At 41.3% G+C, this 25221-nt stretch overlaps 1 protein-coding gene across 1 annotated transcript in view; it reads left to right on the top strand.

Moving 5' to 3' along the window:
- Window positions 1–24643, top strand: part of LOC133134895 (gamma-aminobutyric acid receptor subunit beta-1-like) — a 124240-nt gene extending 99597 nt beyond the window's left edge. Inside the window, exons 6-9 of the mRNA XM_061251466.1 lie at window positions 6431–6565; window positions 7257–7409; window positions 15066–15316; window positions 22798–24643. Of these exons, the coding sequence (XP_061107450.1) occupies window positions 6431–6565; window positions 7257–7409; window positions 15066–15316; window positions 22798–23148 (890 nt within the window). The 3' untranslated portion in view covers window positions 23149–24643. The remainder of the gene's footprint in view (window positions 1–6430; window positions 6566–7256; window positions 7410–15065; window positions 15317–22797) is intronic.
- The last annotated feature ends 578 nt before the right edge of the window (window positions 24644–25221 follow it).

The raw sequence follows: 25221 nt of genomic DNA, 5'->3' as shown, positions 1-25221 counted from the left end.
GCAGTGTCATTAGCCGTGAAGCAGTCAACTGTTGCTGTATGCTTCTAGTTATGTTGCTGTTCTCATTTATAAGTGCACTTAAACGGTAATTCACAGTCTCCAAACGAAGCATTATCTTCCCCACCCCTGTCCAAGGAAATAGAGCGAGGGCTACCTTCTGGCCGGTTGTCCACAATTGGTGCCCCAGATAGAATCATGAAGCGCACTGGCGTCTCGCCTCCCCCGCGTGATCTCATGCGCGCTCACAATGTACGTGTGATCTCTCAGTTGTATATAAGCACATACCCCTCCCCAGTTTGGCGGTAATGCCACATATATCCGATGTCCACACAACCACTACCAACTGTCCATGGCTCTCGTCCCATTCCAATGCGGTGCCGATGGATTACATAGCGTGCCATTTGGACTGTTCTCTCTAGCATTTGGACTGTTCTCTCTACCGGTGGAAAAGGACTGTTCGTCTATGAGCGGATATCCACAGAAAATCAGTAGTTTCCCCTGACACCCCCGGGTTACTCCCACAAATCCAGTGCCATTTCCCTTGACACAACGCCAAAACTTTTGCCCCGATTTATACTGGACTACCATGAGTGGAATATTAGAGCTCATATTCCCCAATATTAGATATCCATCTTAATCGGTACAATATTTTAACCCAAATCCATTATCAGGTCGAGTGGGGGTGTACTGGGATCCATTGATGTTAATGTACTACGAGCAGTGGATACCGCAATAGCGCACTTTACTGTACTATTCACATTTAGCGTAGGTGCTGCGGCCTGTATCACCTCTAGCCTGGGTGTAGATATAGAGGCCGGCAATTGTGTGCACACATAGCATTCAGTGCGGTTTGCAGAATGCGCTGATCTATTTGCATATCTCCACCATGAATTAGTAGCATATACGTGTGCAGGATTTCCTGATTCAGATAGGTAATCATCCGCCCCTATATATCTTTTAGCTTTAGGCGAGGTTGGCGTATGGCCTTCACTGACCGTGCATGTCCCTATGAGCAACAGAAACAGGGCAGAGAGAGGCATATCTGGGAACCGGTCTGGAGTCTCTACTGACTATGGAGAGTAAACAAGTTCTTCACCAGGTTTGAGACGGACAAGCTCTATATGCTGCGCCCACCTTTGTAGCTGGACTCTCTCCAAGTCTATCCTGACCTTTTAATAATATTGAGATGCACCTACACACCAGCAACTGGAGGCGATACTACCTTACAGTGTGACTGATGTATCCACGTCTCTCTCTCCTGGATTCTCACTGCAGTAGGTGTGGTCAGGAGCACTTGATATGGACCCTTCCACGTCGGTTCACTCCACTTTGTCTTTTTACCGACACTTCGCACCAGGATCCAATCTCCAGGCTTAATCTCTCCTGGTGGCAGCTCCGCTGGCAATCTGGGAGGAAGCACATGTCGAATCTCACTCTTATTAGTAACCTAGGCGGGTCAAGACTTCATTCCTAAATTCTGGCCCATTATCACTATATAATGCCTTTGGAATCCCCCACCTATGAATGATTTCTCTACTCAGACATTTTGCTACTGTGATTGCATCTATAGATGTGGCTGGGAAAGCTCTACCCATTTAGAGAAAGGTCATATCATTACCAATACATATCTCTTCCCTTGACACGGTGTTAGATGTATAAAGTCCATCATCCATGTATGGAATGGCTCAGGGGGTGTAAGAATTTCCCCCTTTTGTGCAGCCGCCCTACCCTGTGTATTATAACTTTGTGATGTTGGGCATTTCTTAGAAAAGTTTTTTTAGGTAAGTGGTGAGTCCAATGGTATAGTAACTTTGATCTATTACCCCCCTCATCCCTTCTCTTGATACATGGCACTGCCCATGTACCGAATGAGCAGCAATATGGAACCACCCCAAAAAACGGCTAAGGAAAATAAAGCAACCCTTAAAAAACCAGGGCGAATAACCCAACCAAAATGAGTGCTAAAAGGCGAGCGCTGCAAGGCGATCCCAAAATAACAACCTAGTATAAAAGACTAGGTAAGCAAAATAAAGAACCTTGAGTCGCAGCTCAGGAAAACGCACAAACTACATACCGGGGACAACATCCCTCACCCACAGGCTCACACGAGCCGAAAACAAGAGAAAACCAAAAGAACCTATAGGAAGGCGTTCGCAGGGTACACCACACTAGCGAGCAGAACACCTTCCTTACCTTATTTTCTTTTAAATTAATTCGAAAACCCAAACCAGCACAATACCTGACTCCTATAATCACTGAGTCTACCATGTGCTTTACCAGCTTGGTGACAGAGCGAACAGTGATACCAAAGCCACGATGGCGTCTGAGGCTGCCATAGGGACGGCATATATCAAATCTAACAGTGGCTGCACAATCTGTGCATAGTCAGGAATCCAGCTCCGGAAAAAATTTACAGTACCCAAAAGTGACATCATGTCCTTTTTAGTTCTAGGTTTCGGCATCAGGGCTATTGCCAGTTGTCGCTCTGGCAATATAGTCGTTGGGGTTCAACTGGGGTTTCCCATTTTTGAAATGTTATGGCCCAAATATTGAACTGTTTCCTTCCACAGTTGCAATTTGCTTTTGTTCACCTTGTGACCCTGTGAGGCTAAAAATTTCAAACATGCCACAGTATCTACTTTACATTGTTCCACCGCACGCAAGCAAATTAATATGTCATCGACATATGTTATCATTTGGCTCCCTTGAGGGGGAGTAAATTTTGCTATGTTTGCCTCGATTGCTTGCGTAAATATTGCTGGTGATTCCACATATCCCTGCGGACAGCGAGTATATGTATATCTCTTTCGCTGAAATGTAAATGCAAACCAAAATTGTGAATCTGGGTGAATGGGCACAGAAAAGAAAGCATTCGCTAAATCAATCACAGAAAAATTAGGAGACTGCGGTCACATATCATTTAAAATAGTATTGGGGTCTGGTGAGACAGGAGCCTTTGGAATTACCGCTGCATTTACTGCTTGTAAATCCTGCACTAATCTCCATTCTCCGTTCGCTTTACGGACTGGAAAAAGAGGCGTGTTACATGGAGAATTTGGGCAAGACACAATTACACCTTTATCAAATAATCGTCCGGTGACAACTGTAATGATGCCACTGCTAACTCATCGGTGTAATAAAACCATAGAGCTGTAGCAGAAGTCGGGGTACCCAATTTAAATTTGGATTCGTATCTTGGAGCCACTCAGCTTCTTCATGCCAATGAAGTGCTGCTTCATAACCAAACTTTTTTAACAACTTTTTGTCATCACCTGCCCGCCTCATTATATCACGCATAAGTTTATTCGTATGGGCAGGCTTCAGCAGTCCACTAAAACCAAATTCCTTTACCCAAAATGATTCCCATTTCCCCGAACCATTGCCGACACTCCACACTCTCCCCAGTCATATTCAAAGTCACGTCATCTGTCCCACAACAGTCTTTACAACAGTTACAACACCCCCCTTTACTGTTAGTGTGTTAGTGTTACTGTTAGTATTTATTTTTTATTTTTTACTCTCTCTGTCTCACATAAACACAAGCCGAATTCAGGGATACCGTCACTCACCCGTCCGCTCCTCTCCTAGCCCAAAGAGCCTTGACTCGCTCCGGCTTTTGGAGAAACTCCCGACTGGCCTCCTACTAGCCCAAAGAGCCTTGACTCGCTCCGGCTGAGGTCTTTAGCTATATCGTCTCGCAGACGACCCGTGCACGGTTTGCAGTCAGCGCTGATTCTCCAGGGAGTACAGGTGAGATATTGGTATCCCGGACGAGCCCCCAATGTGGTGGGAATTTTAATTTATTCCTGTAAGAAAACACTCAGAGACAGAGACAGTAAATAAAATCCAATCTTTACTATGCGCATAGGGTCAAAGTTACATGCAAAAACAAGGACAAAGGTTCCAGGATCTTTGTCTGGATATATGTAGGCACAGAGCGCAACAAATGTACGCCCCTTCATTAGTATTCATTAATGTTTCTGATAATCAATATTCAAAAACAATCCACCGCTCTTCTCCTTACTATAGATTGTTTATTCATATCTCCCCCTTCAATGTACGTCATGCAGATGCATGTTCTCAAAAACATTCCAGCATGACGTGTACGCAGGGGCCTGTGCAATTAACTGCACGTCTGAGAATAATCTATCTTATCTTGTTTTAACTCCCTACTTCTAGGAAGATAATCTCCATAGTAGCTTCCGTCATGAGGTATTATTATGTTTTTGGTTCTGCAGGCTCTCAGGCACCAAGACAAGGTAATTCAGTACACACAGTTAATGGCCGTGGCCTTGGAGGCCCATGGTACAGACAGGGAGAGACATCTCCACTCACACAGTTACAGAAAATAATATTGAGTAGCACAAAGCAAGTTATGATACTTTAATAAGTGTGTATGCTCTGGATCATTCCAGCATAAGCAACCAATAATAGTATAAGAAATTAGTAAAGGATAAACACTTAATAATATGATAAGTAATTAATAATGAAATAATCACATGAATATATAATTTCAACAACAAAGTAATGCTGAGATGCTGAGACTGAAAAATATCTTACATGTTGATATAGTATAGATCCTTAGATACCTGAGATCCCTGAAGCGGCAAAGGGAAAGGGTAGTTCACCTCATGATTTGGCGGCCACACTGTAACCTTTTCCTACGAATTAGGGCAAACCCACCAGGTCGCTGAACGACCGAGTTCACCTACCACCTCCGAGCATGCTGGGCTACTGCTCGGTGCTTTATCAAAGGACCCCTCTTGCCAGGTCATAGCTGTGATAATCTGGCGTCAGCCTGCCAGGCGCGCAATGGAGTTTCCCTGGCAGCGCTGTGCTGTGGCGAGCACAAGCTAAATGCACAGCCTGTGTCTGTAAATGCCCCTCTGGACTCTCAGAGTCGCAGAGCCAACCATGAGTTATAGGAAAATCAACAAACGGACAAAGGCGACTCCGCTGGGAACTCAGTGTTGAGCTGTGGCTCATAGAACTCAAATGTATTCGGGTTGCATGTCAGTAGAGTAGTTTCCAACTCCAAGCAATGACTGGTAAAAAACAACAGCTGAGCAAAATATGATTCAGCAGCAATTATTTTGATAGCTAGGGGTTCAGTGGCTTATCACTGGCCCTATAATACAAGCCAGCTGCAATGACTTAGCAACCGAGTCAGATGTTATTTTACTGCAGCACTAAAGTTACATAAGAGTTCATTGAATTCACTGAACTCGAGAGGTGCAAACACCTATGCCAACCCAACATGGTGTCATATCACTGGTGTCTGAAATGCTGCATTTCAAGACATAGTCAAAAGCACAGCGATAATAAATCGACTAAGTCACTTTTACTTCTGCACCTACTTAATTTGCTGAAAACAAAGCTACTGGAGGCCCATTGCTATAGATACCACCTGCTGAATATGCTGGAACGTAGAATCCTTTTATATAATCATATAATTTGGGGGGGGGGGGGTGTTGCAGGAGAAAGGAAGAAACTGAGTCATCTTTGATTGCAGTAACAGCCAGCCATGTTTCTCAAGGAGACCAAACCTCCCACAGAGAAGAGCATGTTTTCCTGGCAGGGCTTTGATCCATAGGTTCTAAAGCCACTGGTATCTTAGAGCTAGGAGGCCATTCGAGGGCAGGCTCAAAGTTTGGTTCAGTGAGAATAGGGGTGGGGGACTAGTTAACTCATCCAAATCTTATGCACGGTTAACATTTTTATGGTAAAAAAACATGTTCCGTGTGTTAATGCTGAACAGTTGATGACCACAGCTGCAAAAGCTACAGAACAAGGGGTAGACGTCATGTAAACGTTACTATCATGATCTGGTGGTGAGCTGGTAATAAATAGACACGATAGGACAACAAAAGCACATGTCAATTTCATGTTGCGTCTAAAAAACAACATCCAGTTTGTCTCTCCACTACAGACAGTGGTAAAAACTGGGAAAATTGAGCTACTGGTGGAAGGTTCTGTCTGAGCTTGTGGTATGAAATATGAAGCGTTGGAGGAGGCAGATCTTTCCCTTGCGGTCTCATTGAAATACATTACATATCTGGTTTGCCATTGACTGCATACAGCTGACGTCAATGCAGCATTAGACCCAATGGCTAACAGCTGAGGAGGAATAGTTCTGCTCTGGCATGGATTAAAAGAAGAGGTTGCATCTGGTGCACTCCTAGTAGAGTGGGTTCAGAAAATACAAACAACGTACCCCCAGGAAGATTGTTCGGAGGAATTTGTTTGCACTAATTACTTTAGAGCTCTTTATCCATGAACGAATGACCTTTTCGCCTTTAAACTATGTCCCCCTTTTCAGCCACTGACCATGTTTTGCTAGGGAAAAAACATGCAATTTTTCTTGTAACCACTGTTTCTGGGCAGTCACGTTAGTAGCAACGCTCATAGGCATCTTCTTCTTCTGTTCCAGATGGCTACACCACGGATGATATCGAGTTTTACTGGCAAGGTGGAAGTGCAGTCACAGGAGTCGACAACATTGAGTTGCCCCAGTTCTCCATTATAAATTACAGAACCCTGTCCACAAAAGCGGTTTTTACAACAGGTATGCACAGAAGAAAAATCTGCACATTATGTCTGCACTCCAAGGGTGAAAGATCTGATCTTAAGTTCTTTTCATTTACATTAGGTTTTAAAAAAACAAATATATATATATATATATATATATATATATATATACATACATATACAAGTTCATTGAGTTCCTGAAGTAGCTGAATGTTGTAATCACAATTTTTTTATTTTGCATGTACTGTTGACCCAAAAATACAGCAAGTGGGTTTCAGAATCATCTCTCAATTATCTTTCTCTTGGTTATATTTTGGCATAAACTGACTCATCGGCATAAGTCATGAGATTACTATTAATTAACTGCCAACAAGTCTTTAACAGTAGCCTGCCAATTCAAGGAACAATAAGCCCCTTATAAGTTATTGTTACTCATGACAAGTATTGTGTGTGAAACAGGGCTTAGTCTAGCTTGTCTGAGACAGGACCAGTCATCTTGCCTTTAAGCACCATTAGAATGTCATTAGACAGCATTCCATCACAGTATTTCTGCCAATGTTCTGTTAGGGAAATGGTGGCTTAATCTTCATCATCCCATTTTCCCCTCTCCCACTCTCTCTCATAATTTGCTTCAAGCCGCGTAAATCCCCTCTCATTTTTTTGTGGTGTTTTTGTTTATTTATTAGATCTCCTGATTTGTTTTTGCGTTTTTTGGCTTCATTGCTCAGGGTCCTATCCCAGACTGTCGCTCAGCTTCAAACTCAAGAGGAACATTGGCTACTTCATCCTGCAGACGTATATGCCCTCCACCCTGATCACCATCCTGTCCTGGGTCTCCTTCTGGATCAACTATGATGCGTCTGCTGCCAGGGTGGCCCTAGGTGTGTTTTCTTGATACTGTCTTAATGTCAATACTATTATTACTAACTACAGGTGTTTGTATGTATGTGGGTGTGTGTGTCACTGTTCTTGCACATTGTAAAAACATGATAAACTATACAATTCCAGTATTATTATTGACATATAATATTATTGATTAAATTGATATTTCACATAATATTTTTGTTTAATATGCTAACTTAGATAGGAGTAAATAGGGGTGTCATTTTTTACAATGCAGCTTCATGGTGGAGTGACTCACATTGTTCTGAACCACACATCCCCTGTTGAAAAAGCAGTCAGGAGAAATGTAAAAAGGCTACTACCAAATTGGGGCATCAGCCGAGTCGATTAAAAGGCGATGGATCCCTACTGAGGAGGGATGCCCCCCCCCACCCATTCCCCCATCCATCCCTGACTGCCACCCACCCTCCTCAGAGAGGATTAATACATGAGACACAGTACTAAGAGTGAAACATCAGTCTGCATGAAATTGCTCCGGATTTCTTCATTGAACCAAACCCACGTGGGAGCCACAGTAAACAGTGTTCCCCATTGTTTCTATTCTAGGCCAAGTTAGAAGCTGTTAACTTCCCTCAGGCAGCTGGGGATGGAGGACAGCGAGTTTCTTATGCACCGTGGAGATGTGCAGAAAGTGCGTAGAGTGATCGAAATGTGGAGATGCTGTTAATCTGAAGCTAAACTGATCAAGCATCCTTGGGGTGGTCATCTGAATGCTATGTTCATAAAAATGGTAAAGACTTGAACATTGCAGGCAGGCAGTGACATATGTGCGTCACACGTCACAAGCGCGGGTTCCAGGCAAAAATAATAAACTAACACAAACTAAAATAATACACAAACTAAAATAAAAAAGGCCAAAAAAAAGAGAGCTTTTCAGCTGACCGGTTTCTCTCTTTTGCACACTCTGAAACTGAAGGATTCGTAAACAAAAACCACAACAGAAAAACCTCCACCATGAAACTGACGCTCTTGGCGTGTTCTCTCGGTGTCGGCCCCACACTGTGGAAACGAGGACACCTTTAAGCACCTGGGCTGATTATTTAACACAACCCAGGTGCATGTGCCCTCTCCACCGGTAGACCGGGCTGAGACAATCTTCTCCAGCAGACCGAATGTGACAATGTGCAACATGTTGCAGCTCTATAAAGAGTAAAAACCAAGTCCATCCATCCATCAGGCATGCAGGGGGACTGGAGCCTATCCCAGCATGCATTGGGCGAGACGCAGGAATTCACCCTAGACAGGTCACCAATCCATTCAGGGCACACACACACACCACTCACACACCAGTCACACACTCATGCCTATGGGAAATTCAGACTGTCCTGGGGGGAACCCAGACGGACATGGGAAGAAAATGCAAACTCCACACAGAAACCCACACAGACACGTGGAGAACATGCAAACTCCACAGAGCAACCCACACACACAGACACGTGGAGAACATGCAAACTCCACATGTGGACACAGAAGAACAAACTCTACACAGACACCCACGCTGACTGAAAGGCCCTGGCTGGGATTTGGGCCTTCAAGCTGTGAGGTACCAGTGCTATATACAGCACCACTGTGCTGCCCAAATACCCGCATTCAAGGCAGCACACATTCCTGGTGAACTATGTTTGCAGCACAAACCCATTTACTGTTGAATGATTTTTAAATGAACATTCCATTTAGTTCGCTGCCTATGCCTTTTTAATACAAATGGATGCTTACAGTGGGGTGCAAATATTTGGACACCCATGGCTTACGTGTCTGTTACAATAAATCTGGATGTGATCAAAAGCAAGCCTTAGCTGTAAATGAGTTAAAAATGCAATTTTTTTTTTTATTTTTTTTTTTTGCTGTTTATAAATGATAAAAAAGTTAAAACGCCCTGTGCAAAATTTGAGGAACCTGTTTATTATGGATTATTCTCTGTTAGTTTTTAGAAAGATAATTACTATGGCCCAGACGCAGCTGATTTACTCGATAGGGCTTCAATGAGTCAGGTGAATATAATTCCAAGGCTGAACTATTCTGAATTAACTCCATCCATTATCTTAACCCGCTTATCCTGAACAGGGTCGCAGGGGGGCTGGAGCCTATCCCAGCATACATTGGGCGAAAGGCAAGAATACACGCCAGTCCATCGCAGGGCACAAACACCATTCACTCACATACTCATACCTACGGGCAATTTAGACTCTCCAATCAGCCTAACCTGCATGTCTTTGGACTGTGGGAGGAAACCGGAGTACCTGGAGGAAACCCGCGCAGACACAGGGAGAACATGCAAACTCCGCACAGAGAGGCCCTGTCCGACAGGGATTCGAACCCAGGATCTCCTTGCTGTGAGGCAGCAGTGCTAACCACTGCACCATCCGTGCCACCCCTTCTAAAGCAGTGGTTCCTAAACTCAGTCCTGGAGTACCCCTGTGCATGCTGGTTTTTGTTCCAACCCCAATTGCCATTGGATAATTTTGATTAATTATCTCAATTATGTGTTATTATTATTATTACAGGTTTCTGCTCATGTCAAAGAATAAAAAACTTTTCAATAGTGTAACACAATATTTCAGTACGCCTCATAAATTGAGAAAACATTTGGAATATCAATTAGATTCCTTGCTCAATTTTACCCTTTCTTGTTATGATGTTTAATGCTAACAATATTTGTTCAGTAAAAATGGGAATGTACCGGCCTGATTATTATGATGGCCAGTTTGTGAACGAATGGCTCTTTTCGAACAAATGAACAAACTGAGCCAAGTCTTCTCCATGAAAGATTGGTTCATTTGGCTTGTTTGTTTCTCCCCAAGCGCTAAGATCTGCCCGCTCCCCCTTTGCCACCTTAGCCAAAATCAGTGATTTTAGTAACTTACACAGTATCCAACAGCTACTTGTCAGGCCAGCATTGTGTGAAGGCCGATAGGCTTACCGAAATGCCAATCAAACAACCACAAATTAACAACTATACATACCTATGTCAGCAAGCCGTGTAGTCATACTGAGCTGGTGAAGGAATAGTGACTTAAAGGAGTGAACGAAGGAAAGAGCCACTGAGCGGATGAACAAGTTTGTGACCAGTGAACAAAGAGCCCAATGAGCCATTGAACGACTGAACGAACAAGCCATGAGCTGGTGTTGAACTGAAAGTACAGCGCACTTTATGTAACATTAATGTCGTCAGGAGGTATTCCGCGGACCAGCTGAATTGTTAGGATATCACAGATAATATTAAGCTAAATCATGTTGTCTTTTCATTTTCTGTAATATAGACAGCTAGGCAATGCAATAAAAGTGATGAATGGTTTTGCAAAGACCAAAACGTACCTTGTGTCATTTTATTAAATTGCATCAATTGCATTAAAGTTCAATTTTAGCTAATGTTACATTATATACAATGTAATTTTAACTTATGTAATTTAATTTTAACATCAATGTCGCATAGCTTACAATTTCTTAATAAACCTGAAATGAAGCTGTGTAAGATAAAAACGTTTATTAATGCTATTCATAGCTGATTTTCCTCAGATGAATAGGTTAGGCTACAACCGTGCAAAAAGTGACATCAACAAATGCTATCTAAAAGAGGGGTAATGATTATGGTTATTTAATCAATTACTATTTGGTTGTGGTTTACACTTAAAAGAGGGAATGTTAAATCAATTCCACACCTAGTTCAATGCTGCAAACACACAATGAACTGAGACTCATGTGCGTACTTTCCAGAAGTACAAGTGAACGAACGAGTGAGCCGAACGAACAATGAACTGAGTAACACATGTGACTCTTGCGCGTACTTTCTGGAAGTACAAGTGAACGAACGAGTGAGCCAAAACAAACAAATCCTTTGAATGAACAAATCTGGCTCATCCAAATGAACGAACGTTCCCATCACTCGTCTGGTCCATTGTCTCTATTGGTCAATTTGCGATCCAGCGTGCCATGCGAGTACTGAAGTCCTGATGTCAAAGCCAAGCCTCCTGGGTCATAAAGAAATTTCCCCATTCAAGGGCAGAAAATACAGTTTGTGAAATGACCTAACTACATATCCAATAACAATATACCTGGCGCTATTTCCTCTGTATTGTATCTGTGAAGTCGTGTGTCACGCTGCGTCTCCAGAGCCAATCTGAGCATTGGGGACAGAGATTCCCTGGTGGGTAGTGTAGTTTTGTAACGCTTTATATGGGTACCACCACAAAATAGATTACATTTTCTCAAAACACAGACTGTAACACATAACTAAAAACCAACTGAGTCCGGGCATTCTGTCAGCAAGGTGGCTCTGTATCGTTGAGCCACATCGCTGACAGAATGCCCGGACTCAGTTTGTTTTACTTTTTGGAACACATATTATGTGATTTAAAAAGTCAATGGGATTTTTGAATTTCTTTGTGACCCAGGGGGTGTGGTTTTGACCTCAGACTTTGGTACTCTATAGAACAATTCAGCGTGACGTCGCAACAGCAAAGAACTTACTTCCAAGTGGGTAATGGCTCTGGCTCTGCTGCCTACTGACGTTGAGGAATATGAATAGCAGGCAATATGCTATATTAATAGCTGTATGGATTAGCCAATAATTGCAATATGAATTTCCGTGTCATTTCACCAAGTCAATGTTGGAATATCAAAATAATTTGTGAAAACTGAACAAAAAAATAATGTAACGTTAATGTTAGCTGGTAGTACCCCCCTAACATTGTAGCTAACATTAGCTAGCCAACATCATTAACATGAATAAACACTGCAAACTAGCTAGCTAGCGTAACCCTATTACTGTAGCATTACCACCAAAACTATTTAGATAGCACTTTAAAACAGGCAAGGTCAGGTTTAATGCTTCATCGTTTCATGTTTGTAAATCTCATCCCAGTACTTCTCTATACGGCCGCCGATGAACGTCTGATGTTTATTAGCTAAAGTTAGTTGCCAACAACAATTATGAAGGACATGAGCAATACAATCAGAAGTTCGGAATACATTACTGCTAGCTAACGTTAGCAATACCTTTGCTTAGCAACCAATACACTACTGTTCAGCAGAAGAATACATTTACATAACACATAGTTCCATTAAAAATACATACATTTAAAGTTTGCATTGTCTTTCTTTTGTGAAATTTTGAAAGATAAATGTGGTAACTGCTGTATAAAAGCGTTATGGAATGAGAACCTGTGGTATATCGTGGATATTGGCACAGCTAGTGGGTGTAATGGCAGTTTGCTTCACGTCGTGTACCAAAGGTTCTCATTCCATAATGCTTAATTCTAAAACTGTGTGAATTGTGCATTTTACCAACCTCTGCTTTAGAGTGGTAAACCAAATGTTTTGTTTCAGCTTAAGCACTCACACTGTAACCTAGACTTTGATAGCTGGTTAGTAAACAAAACAACACATGATAATCCAATATCCAAAATAAGGATGATTTATTTAGCAGCAAGGCGCCTACTAGCTAATGATAAACTGAAAGAGTGTAACATTGTGATAGTGGCAAAGGCTTTTTAGGAGGATTCACTGAATCCGGTAAGTTACCTTGCCTGCTTTGTTCAGACTGAAGTGCTCCATTGGCTAGCAGTGCAACATCTGACTCAACCCCTCCCACCCACGACCACCCCTGTCCCTCCCAACAAAAAAAGCACAATGAAAACACTAAAACATTCATGGTTGCCCTGGGAACTGATTTTCAATGCACAATTGTCTCTCCGCTTCAATGTCTGGTCTATTAAAATGTCCCCTTCCTCTATGGGTTGAGCCAGGCTTTCCTTATCAGAGCCCTCCAGGAAGTCAGATACGGCTGACTGTTCGCAATATGAGGCGTGGCTCAAGCTATCGCTACCCTGCCAACACGAGGGGGGGTCAGTACTATTTCTCAGATGGTAAGAATTCCTGAGAGACAACGTTTTGGCAGATTGAAATTGCTTTCAGTAGCCCTGTATTTTCATTGTAATTTCACGTGAATGAAAGCACAAGATTGAAAGAGCGCTATTACCTTGGCGCGACACTTTCACATCGAAGGAAAACTCACTGAAACCAACACTAGATAATCAGTGCTCAAAAGTTATAGGCAAAGTGTATTAGACCTTGACAGGACTTTTACAGGTTACACGTATGTGTACTGCAAGTAGTAAGTGAGGTCAAGAGCTATTTGAAGATGAAGCATGTGCTATGCTATTAACTCTCCCATTAAATAAGGAAACTATGAAGAACATTGGGTGGGACAGGTCCATTTCTAGAATGCAACCATTTGACATTCTCCATTGAATCCCACTTCTCTGTTCTGTCCCACCCTGATATTCACAACCCTTAAATGATGATGTACACTCCCAGAATGCAGCTCAACTGGAATTCCTTGAGAGCAAAGCAAACCTTACCGGCCAACTGGCACACACACGTAACCCTCTACCATGCACCTCACCTACGAACTGGCACACACTGTGGCTTCAGAAAGTTTTCAGACCCCTTAACTTCACGTCATAGCTATGTTGGGATTGTGTTTACGGTTGGGGCAGGGCAAAGAAGTTGCAGAATATTTATATAATTTTGTTGGACCACTGGTATCTATATCTTATGAAGTCCGATACCGATATGTCTCTTCTGATTGGTGATCACTCTGTATTGTGTGGTTGGTGGCATGGAAAATGGCTGGATCGCAGGAAAACGTATCAGATCAGAGCACGTAGCTCCGCCACAGTGATCCTAGAAAACAATGGTGGCAGTAATTGTGAAAAAAATTGTATGTTGTATAAACTTTATATCTGTTCATCTTTATAAAAGGTTGCAGTGTTTTTTGAGTTGATTCAGCGCTGAATTTGCATCTCCAACTGCTCTAAAATTCAATATCTGATGCAATTAGCATCAGCAATAAATAATATATGACATGCAGTGATAGTCCAGACTTTGAACTAAGTGGATGTAGTTCATTGGTACAGGAGGGAATATGCCCACAGTATTATTGCAATGCAATACAAATGAGATCATTTGCATCCAGTATTTCTGAGCAAACTTGTGTGGAAAAAAGAAACGAAAAAACCAAAACCAAAACACAAACTAGACATGTATTGTAAAGTATATGCTGCAGCAGGTCCACAAGTGGTCCACACCTTGTTCACTTTTTGTGTGTTACTTTGGCGATGCTTCATGACACATGTAGCATATGCATCATTTGCATGTAGCCACAAAGTAACAGTATTGATGGGCCTTCAGTGGTAAATGACTGCACTGCTAACAGGAGGGTATTGGGTGAAAGTCATCATAAATAATCTCAGATTTCAGTGTGTTTGCTGTCAGCGTGAATTCCAGCAGGGTTCAGTCGGGTGTAACAAATAATTGTTTGTGCCAGCAGCCCCCCGCCCCACCCCATCGCCTCCCTATAGACACACACATACACACACCTACACACACACACACACACACACACACACACACACACACACACACACACATACACACACCCAAGAAGGATAAGTCAATCCCAGAATCCCCTAGTGCTCTGGCCTGCTGCCACACTGTACACGTCACTTGTTTTGGAAGGTCACCAGGTTTTTCAGCAGATGCCTGGAAGCAGCTCCGCTGCATGGGGTGACACATGCTGATGACTTGGCTCTGATTGGCTCTCACCCCGTTGCCTTTTACCCCCTTCCAATCAGGTATCACAACTGTCCTCACCATGACTACCATCAGTACTCACCTGCGGGAGACCCTGCCTAAAATCCCGTACGTGAAGGCCATCGACATCTACCTGATGGGCTGTTTCTTCTTCGTCTTCCTGGCTCTGCTGGAGTACGCCTTTGTCAACTACATCTTCTTCGGACGGGGCCCTCACCTCCAGAAGAAAGAGGCAGATAAGGCTGCCAAAACAAACAACGAGAAGGCCAGGGTAGAGACCAACAGGGTGCAGGTAGGGGAACTGCATCTGTCTTTTTGCAACTCAGATTGCACTTTGCCCATTTTTTTTTACCTGTCAAGTGCTGTCGTGCCACCCAAGGCTGTTTCTTCAGACAGCCATAACTTCAGGGTCCTTTCAGTTGCTTGAACCTTCGTGTAAAGAAAAAAAACAGCTGAAAAAAATATTTTTCAGACAGCCTTGGGTCCCTGTTTTACTGCAGCTAGTAGAGTAATCTTTTATTTTATTTTATAGTGAGCGAGATGTGTGGTTATGTGTAACTATTACTGTCTCAGCATGAAGGTTATGGATGAACACCTGAATCCTTCCTGCACATCAGATAAAACAAGTTGCAAATTAAATTGGTGTTGCTCTTTAGCTAAAGGCTTATTTGCATTTTGACATCTGGAAATACAAGTCTGCTAATACAAGTGTCAACCGTGAGTTAAAAAAAAAAACAAGCAAACTTATATGTCACAGAAAGCAGAAGTATAAGTAGCAGTAGTAGAAACACTAAACAGTGTTGTACTGGTATTATGCATCAACTATAAATTGAATCCTGGCTCAGCCTAGCTCAGGTCACCACTTATTATTATATGACTTGACATTAATTACATGGAATTACTTTGAAACCTATGCTATTATCTTAACGCTAGGCTAAGCTAAGTAGAGACAGCTGTAAAGAGAGACAGTGGAAAATATCCTAAATTTTATGTGCTATGCTATTAACTCTCCCATTAAATAAGGAAACTATCAAGAACATTGGGTGGGAGAGGTCCATTTTCAACCATTAGGGATTCTCCACTGAATCCCACTTCTCTGTTCTGTCCCACCCTGCGATTTAAAACCACAACCCTTAAATGATGATGAACTCTCCCAGAATGCAGCTCAACTAGAATTCCTTGAGAGCAGCAAAGCAAACCTTATCGGCCAACTGGCACACACGTAACCCTCTACCATGTACCTCGCCTACCAACTGGCACACACAGTGGCTTCAGAAAGTTTTCAGACCCCTTCACTTTTTGCACACTTTGTGTTTTAGATTTAATTTTAAATTGATAAAATTGCCATAATTCCCCATTCAATCTACATTCATAATGACAAAGGGAAAACATGTTTTTGTAATTTTTTGCAAATGTATTAAAAGTCAAAAACTGAAATCTCTCATTCATATAAGTATTCAGACCCATACTTCAGTACTTTGTAGAAGCCCCTTTGGCAGCAATTATAACTTTGAGACTTCTTGGGTAAATCTATACAAGCTTTTCACACCTGGACTTTGGCAGTTTATCCCATTCTACTGGCATATCCTCAAAAGCTCCATCCAATTGGATGGGAAGCGTCTGTGAGTTGCCATCTCCAGGTCTCTCCACAGTTGTTAGATGGGGTTTAAGTCTGGGCTTTAGCTGGGCCACTCAAGGACAGTCACAGACTTGTCCTGAAGCCTCTGCAGCATTGTCTTGGCTGTTGTTTGGGTCATTGTCACGCTGAAAGGTGAACCATCGCCCCAGTCTGAAGTGCACTGTGCGGTAGGTTTTCTTTAAGGACCTCTCCATATTTGACTATTGACCAGTCTCCCTGTCCATGCTGCTGAGAAGCACCCCCATGCCACCACCATGCTTAACCGTAGGGATGGTATTAGCCAGGTGATGAGCAGTGCCCGGTGTTTACCGGACATAGTGCTTTGTGCTGCCCAAACAGTTCAATTTTTTGTCTCATCACACCAGAGAATGCTCTCAGAGTCCATGCTCATATGCCTTTTACTCAAGAATGGCTTCCATCTAGCCACTCTACCATGAAGGCCTGATTGATGCTGCTGAGATGTCTGCAGAGGACTTCTTAAGCTTTGTTAGAGTGATCGTTGGGTTCTTGGTCACCTACCTGACCAAGGCCTTTCTTGCCCGGTTACTCAGTTTGACCAGATGGCCAACTCTAGGAAGAGCCTGGTGGTTACAAATTTCTTCCATTTCACAATTATTGAGACCACTGTGCATCTGGAAACACTCAAGGCTTTAGAAATAGTTTCATACCCTTGCCCTGATCTATGCCTTGCCACAATTCTATCACAGAGGTCTACAGACAGTTCCTTGGACTTCATACCTTGGTTTTTGTCCTGACATGCAGTTTGAATTGTGGACCTTATAAATTGAATTGGACCTTATAAACATGATGCACCTGACCAGAGTGTGACAGCAAAGGGTCTGAATAATTATGTAAATGAATTGCAAGAAACATGTTTTCACTTTGTCATTATAGGTTATTGAGTATAGATTGATTGGTAAAAATTACATTAAAAAAAAAAAAAAAAAAAAAAAAAAAAAAAAAAACAGTGATGGGGTCTGAATACTTTCTGAAGCAACTGTACATGTAGGGTCAGTAGGGACACGAATTAAGCCTATTCCTAAGCTAAATAAAAATTTGAATGGAGATTCTACAAAACTCAATTAGTGCAGGAAATCAGTCTGTGAAACCAGCCCATAAACATTCACCTAATAGCTTCATCGCGCACATTCACATGAATTTGAGTATGGACAAAAGGCCTTGCTGCAGTCATCAGTCCACATACAGACATCAGACGAGCCAAATTTGCGCCTACAGGCTAACTTCCAATTTAGCTTATTGATTCTTCATCACCGTTTTGCCTCCCATCGGACATTTGTCACCTTCAATAAGATGATGTTTACACCAGAACATATCCTCATTCCACGCTTGTCAGTTTAGTGCAGATGTGGAGGTTGTGCCTCCCTTGGACAGATGCAGTCATTTCACATCTCATGGTGTTGTTTCCTGCCAGTTTCATTGCCCAGCCTCAGATGCAGAACTGCCCAACAAAACTAATACATTCTTCAAAACAGGTGTGCCCACAAGGTGCTCACCAGAGAAAATTCATGAAAAGGGGATTGTTTCATGGATGTTAATGAAACCTGCAATAGTTGTCGACATCAGGGCAGTATTCATCATTGGGAAAAAAATTTTGTCTGAGGTTTTTTCTATTATTCTATGAACAAAAATCTCCACATATCTTCATAGAGGACATATTAGTGCCATCCCATTCCCATTCAGTTTCATCTTTTCTGCAAACTGAACAAGACGGGACATGCTTAATGAAAGCCTACGTTTGTTCACTATTCTAAAATAAACACATTAGATGAATGCATCCACACGCAAACCCACTGGAGCCTGAAGGTATGCTGTGATCGGGCCAACTATCAGGCCTATTTTTAACTCTGTGTCTTCATCTGCGTCAGATCAAGTACAGGCCCAATCCAGAGATTCACAAATTGTGGCAGAGCAACACCTTCTGTTAATAACGCCTGACATTTTATTAAATAAGTTGTATCATGTAACAGAAGGAAAAATGGTACTAAAGCTAGCTGGCTAGTCTGTTCTGGCCAATACAGACAGTGGCAAATGTATTAATGTCATATTTAATAAAAGGAAAATGGCACATAACCCAACTGGCCAGGTTGTTCTGATCATTCATATATATTATTCTTATTTTTTACAAAAATACATTATGCAAAAATATGACTCATCGCGGGGAAGGGGATAACATCACATAGCTCTCAGATATCAGTATATCACACACTCTTCACATATCAAACTGTCTTTAGTTTGACCACATGTGTGTAATAAGTGCATTCACTCATTCTTCCAGTTTGTAAGATGACTGGCACTGCATGGAGTCCACAAGAGAGTGTATCCATGCTGGAGTGTATCCACTTATATCCACTGTATATCCAGGTTAATTCTTAGACAGTCATATAGATGTTGATCTGTCACCGTTGTTCTGAATTTAAAGCAGATATCTTTAGGGCTGACTTTGAAATCTGTGAAAGCTGGTTGTCATTTTGGAGATTTCTAACCTCTATCTCTAAAGGATTGACACTGAACAATTCAGTGATCTGCTCTGAAATCACACCTATATCTAGCTGTATGAAGGCGGTAGCAATGAATCATACACAGGGCTCAAGTTCAAGTTAACCTGCACTTAAACTCCTGCCCAAGCTTGGACAGGAGGTAACAATACAAAACATCAGTTAATTCTACATGATGTTAATATTCTTATATTAATATTCTTAAAACTGATGGGAAGCGAGTCACCTTATACTTAATGCAGATAATTACAGGATACAATCATGTTCAAGCATCTGTCATTGGTGTTGCTTACTAAAGAGGAATTAAAGCTGTCAGCGGGGCAGAAGTACAGGCGGATGGTAGGCAGGCTCAGGGTCGATGACGGTGAAAGAATCAAGACCGAAATCTGCTCCGCGGGGCAAAAGTACAAACAGCAGGCAAAGTCATGGTACAGGCAGGCAATGGTCAATAATCTTTGGTCAATAATCTTTGGTCAATAAACAGGCTTGGATCATAACGGGTAGACAATGGCTTGCCAAAACCAATCAAAAGCTGCACTGATGACCAGGAGGCAACAATTTCACAAAGAAAAGACATGAAACTAAGCTTTATATGCAGGTGAAGACAGGTGTAGACAATTAGCTTGAGAGCAGCAAGAGAATGGAAATCAGGTGTGGAGGATTGACAAGTTAACGAGGTAATTAGTAATCGTTAGTAATAAACCTATCCTGCCCTAGCATTAGTAAATTAGTAAATGACATGCACAAGAAACGTAAGGTAACATGAACACATGATTAGAATGTTAGTATTACCCAATCCTGATGTAGCATTAGTAGATTAGTAAGTAGACAAGGGAAATTGAAACAATTAGGGTGAGAGTGACAGAAAGGGAGAGAGAGAAAGCAGGAATGCAAGATTTGCAGAAAGACATGAAAAAGTGTATGCTAATCAATGACCAGTACAACGTAACATGAAACATAAATTGTGACATAACAAGTTTGCGAAATATGACAATAAACTAAATAACATGACATAGCAAGACTAATAATTTAATCGTAACAACAACTAAACATGAAACATAACATGACATGAAACATAAAAACGTGGTGATACTAGACTAACATAATTTGTGACATGACAATAACATAACCAAGACAATAACTAAACATAAAACATGACATGACAAACATGAAACGTGACATGTAGCCTGCATTAAAACTTGAAACTGATCAGGAACATCATTATTTGTTAAATGACAGTTACAGAGGTCTAGTTTACTGTCTGTTTTAGATGGCAGTTTTGGAGGAGTTAATTGACTATTCTTTAAACTTTAGCCTAGATGAAAAATATGACCTGCCTAATAGGAGAAAGGTAGTGAAACAATATCTTGCAAAACAAGTTTTTTGAAGTAAAGAATGACAACTGATTGGAATCTGCTTGGAAGAATGGAATAAACTGCCCAAATCCAGGTGTGCAAAGTTTGTAGAGACTTACAAAATGAGACTCAAAGCTGTAATTTCTGCCAAAGGGGCTTCTACAAAGTACTGAATTAAGGGTCTGAATACTTATATAAATGAGAGGTCAATATTTTCAATGATACCCCCTTTCCCATGTTCTGTCACATACAGTGCCCTCCATATGTTTGGGACAGAGACCCATCATTTATTTATTTGCCTCTGTACTCCACAATTTGAGATTTGTAATAAAAAATTTAAATTGTTGCAGAGCTGCAAGTGACAAACTTACGTTCATCAGAAGGAAAACATTTTTTTAAAAGTAAGCATGAACTGAAATATAGCTGTTTTAATTTGCTACTTGAGCACTATAAAAACTAGAAGCTTTGCACCATTCTTGTACATCTGGCGGATGTTTTGCCGCTGCCCATACCACAAGCACCTTCTCTTGCGGTTAGACAGTTAGACTAGTTGACTATAATAGGCCGGTCAGCTGGTGAACAGTTAAGTGTAAAAACACAGCTTGACTGTGCTGGTCTGAACTAAAATGTTATGTCATACTCTTTCAGTTATACAATTGTATAGTTATAGAACTGTTGATCTATAAAAAATAAGAATGCTTGGGCTTTCTATTCTTATAATATTTTATGATTATTATATGATTATTCGATAACAGGTGTCAAATTGGCCTTCAGATTACTCCCACAGTGTCACTGGTTGTCATCTCCTTCATAGCTTGCCTCTGATTCAGACAGTATGTTCAAAATAATTTATCTGCAATTAAGTTTTCAATCTGCCTTGAACTTCCCATGTGTGGTAACACAAATAAATAGATTTGTTCCTCTTTACTCTGTCAGTCTTTACGTCATATTTTTGTGTTTGGAAATATTTTTCAGTCCATTCATGCAATCTTACCAAAGAGCGATGTGCAGATTGAAATAAATAGAATGACTGACCTTGGCCTTTAAAGAGTTTCCAGTTGTGTTTACATAATCAAGTACACTTGGTAAGACCTGTTTCACCACATATAAGGGAGATGGCTGAGAGCAAATCAAAATCCAGTCACAATTTTTCTCTCTGAGCTCCTGTGGAAACAAATAACCCCAAACATTCTTGTTCTCTGCAAAAAAAATCTGGCTTGTTTGATTGAATATTAGTGATATTACAATATTAAATTGAATGATATTGCAGTTTATTTCCTTACTACAGTATATATGCTCACCGAGCACTTTATTAGGAACTTTTTTTTTTTTATTAGGAAATTTTTACTTTACTACACCTGCTTAGTCATGTGATTATCTAATCAGCCAATTGTGTGGCAGCAGTGCAATGCATGCAGTCATGTAGATACGGGTCAGGAGCTTCTGTTAATGTTCACATCAACCATCAGAATGGGGATTTAATCAAAGTGACTTTGGACCGTGGAATAATTGTTGGTGGCAGACAGGGTGGTTTGAGTATCTCAGAAACGGCTGATCTCCTGGTATTTTCGCGCACACTAGTCTCGAGAGTTAGCAAAGAATGGTGCAAAAAAATAATAAATCCAGTGAGCCGCAGTTCTGCAGACAGAAACGCAAATAACCAGACATTACAACAGTGGTATGCAGAAGAGCATCTCTCAGGCTCATCCATATAAGGCACTGAGAGTACTATTTTCTTGACATATGGGTCAAAAGCAATGTTTTATTCACATATTCATGTGTATTTATTTTATTTCGGTTTGCTCCAGGTGGGCAGAGTTTTAGAATAGGAGAGAACTTACTGCTACCTCAAATATGGTAGTTTGAGGTACTATTATGGTACTATTCACACAGTGAATAGTAATATGTGGGTAGCTGAGGGCCAAATCCAATCCAATGAGCCTTTTGTATCCCTGCAGATTAAAGCAGCCACTATGGCCAGATCTCAGTGTTAACACAAGTACTGTCAACATAAATGTATGCACGAACATATACACAAAGCTGTGGAGACAATGCAGTGTCCACAAGAGACAGCTGTCATGCTTCTCATTGACTTGACCATTTGCGTTTACATTACTACAACATAAAGGACAGCTTGAAGACCAGATGAGTTTCCATCAGACTAATGGTGTGTAACTAATTACCACCTACCAATGTTTATTTTCAATGTAACCCCCCCCTCACAAACATCAACCCCTCGCCCCACCACCCCACCCCCACACAGGTGGACGCCCACGGCAACATCCTCCTCACCAACCTGGAGATCCGGAACGAGATGGGCGGTGGAGAGGTGCTATCAGGCCTCGGCGACCCACGGACAACCATGTTCTCCTACGACAGCGCCAGCATCCAGTACCGTAGGCCCATAGCCAGCCGGGGGGACCCATACGGCCGCCCACCGCTTGATCGAAGCACGGACCACCAGAAGAGTCGACTGCGGAGGAGGGCCACTCAGCTCAAGGTCAAGATCCCCGACCTGACAGATGTGAACGCGGTCGACAAGTGGTCCCGCATCATCTTCCCCATTGCCTTCACGTTCTTTAACCTGGTCTACTGGCTTTACTATGTGCACTAGTCCTTCACTGCAGCAGTCGATTCCAACATTGTTTTCTTTTTTTTCTCAGAAGGGGCATAGTGTAATAAATTTGTGCAAACTGCAAAGCATGAGGAGGCATTTAGTCAGCTGTCTGAGGTCTGATCCAAGGCCCTGTATTTGAAATAACTTAGTGAAGACTCAAAATACACATGGACTGTACAATATGACTTTGTGCCAAATTTAACCATGGTACGGTTATGGAAATTACTTTTACCCTGTTCTGTAGCTTAGCACCATAGCAGCTTATTATATTCTGCATGCAATGAACACAATGAACATGTCAGTCCTTTGACTACCTTAAAAAGGGCAGACATAGTAAATGACACAGATGAATGTTTTTCCTTCCCACTGGCATTCCGTAACAAGGCCAACCCAGTTGTTAAAAGTGTTATTATGTGTTAAATGCAAAAGGTACAGTGACACTATTTTTCTTGTTTTTGTTTGATACTCCAGCATAGTGGATTTGAGATGAATGAATGAATAACCATTAAAAATGGATGGTTTTAATTTGAGTTTATTATACATCAATTCTGGGTGATCTGTTTAGGAATTTCAGTCCTCTTTACACTGGGGGCAGGCTTATGTGTGCTGGAGTACAAAAATACAACAGAAATGTCAGTCACTGTCCCAATACTTTTGCATTTAAATATTAGGCAGCCAAAACATAAATGCATATTTTTCATATGTATCTAAATTTAATGTAAAAGTTCTATATACAGTATCTATATGTTAATAATTGTGTTTTACTATCAATGGAATTTTGCAATATCTTGCAACAGCTTCTGCACAAGATGGTTGTAAGATTTATCAACTTATGAATAATACACATAATGTATATGATTACTTTGTGAGGGTACCCAGTCTGAAGCAGAGCTAATTTGCATGATTATATTTCATACGTGATGTGATAAATTGCAGCTTCACCTTTGTGTCTACATTAGGAACACGTATGTACACACCTATTTTGTGTTGCAATTCTGACATAAACAGCACTTTTTTGCTATAGAAATAACAGCAATTCAACTTCGAAAAAGCAAAGAACAGACAATCTTCCACCTTATTCTTCACATTATTCAGATGGGGGAAAGCAGAGAGGGTTGTTGATAGAGGGGGAATCACAGTGCGGAAGATGTCATTATGGGGAAGCAAGGTCCGGGTCGCAGTGGAGCATTCATATACGGGTTTAGATTTGGCCACCCAGCACACTGTGCCATACAGGTTCCCCCTGGAGTTCATATTTTTATGACCTTATTTCCCTTTTCTCATTTATAATGATCTTTAAATTGCATTTAATTGCAAATTGTATATTTGGAATCATTGAACCAGACCTGGGTCAAATACGTACTTGTTTTGCAAGTAGTTTTCTATGCTTTACTGAGCTTGTCTGGTGTATTGGAACCTATTAAATACTCTCTCAGTGCAAACCCCACCTACTGGTCCCTTTGGATGGCTCAATTGCACCAGGCAAGATCAATGCAGCACAGAAAAGTATTTGAATCCAAAGCAATTACATATTTGACCCAGGTCTGCTGTACATTGAACACATATCAAGTGAGAGCTCTTACAAGTGTGCAACCTGAAAATGTTCCCAATGGTGTGTTACTTATTACTTATACTTAAGGAAGACACTTTATCTGAACTATGCCAGTAAAAAAAGTGAAAATGGAGAGCAATTTAGTTTTCCTTGGATTATTATTTTGTCATAGAACATCATTTTATTTAGTATTGAGTCTCCATTGAGAGATTAGCAATCTTCAGTGCAGGGTAGTTTTGCACAACCGTAAAGTAATATATTCTGAGGAATCGCTAATTGTTCTCAAAATAACAGTGCCAAATTAATTATATTTAGAAGAGGACCTATGGGCTTAATAATTTCCTATCTGGCCAGTCAGATACTGGATCATTACCAGCCAAACTACAAATTAAAAACAAACCTCACTAGTCCTTGTTTGTAACATTATATTTATGGCTGGACTGCTTCCAGTGAAAAATGACTCCTGTGTTTTTAAACAGTGGCTAAAATACAACTCAAAATACAACATAATCTTCTGT

This window comes from Conger conger, chromosome 8 (genome assembly GCF_963514075.1).
Source record: "Conger conger chromosome 8, fConCon1.1, whole genome shotgun sequence".
Classification (NCBI taxonomy): Eukaryota; Metazoa; Chordata; class Actinopteri; order Anguilliformes; family Congridae; genus Conger; species Conger conger.
This window is presented reverse-complemented; position numbering and strand designations above follow the sequence as displayed.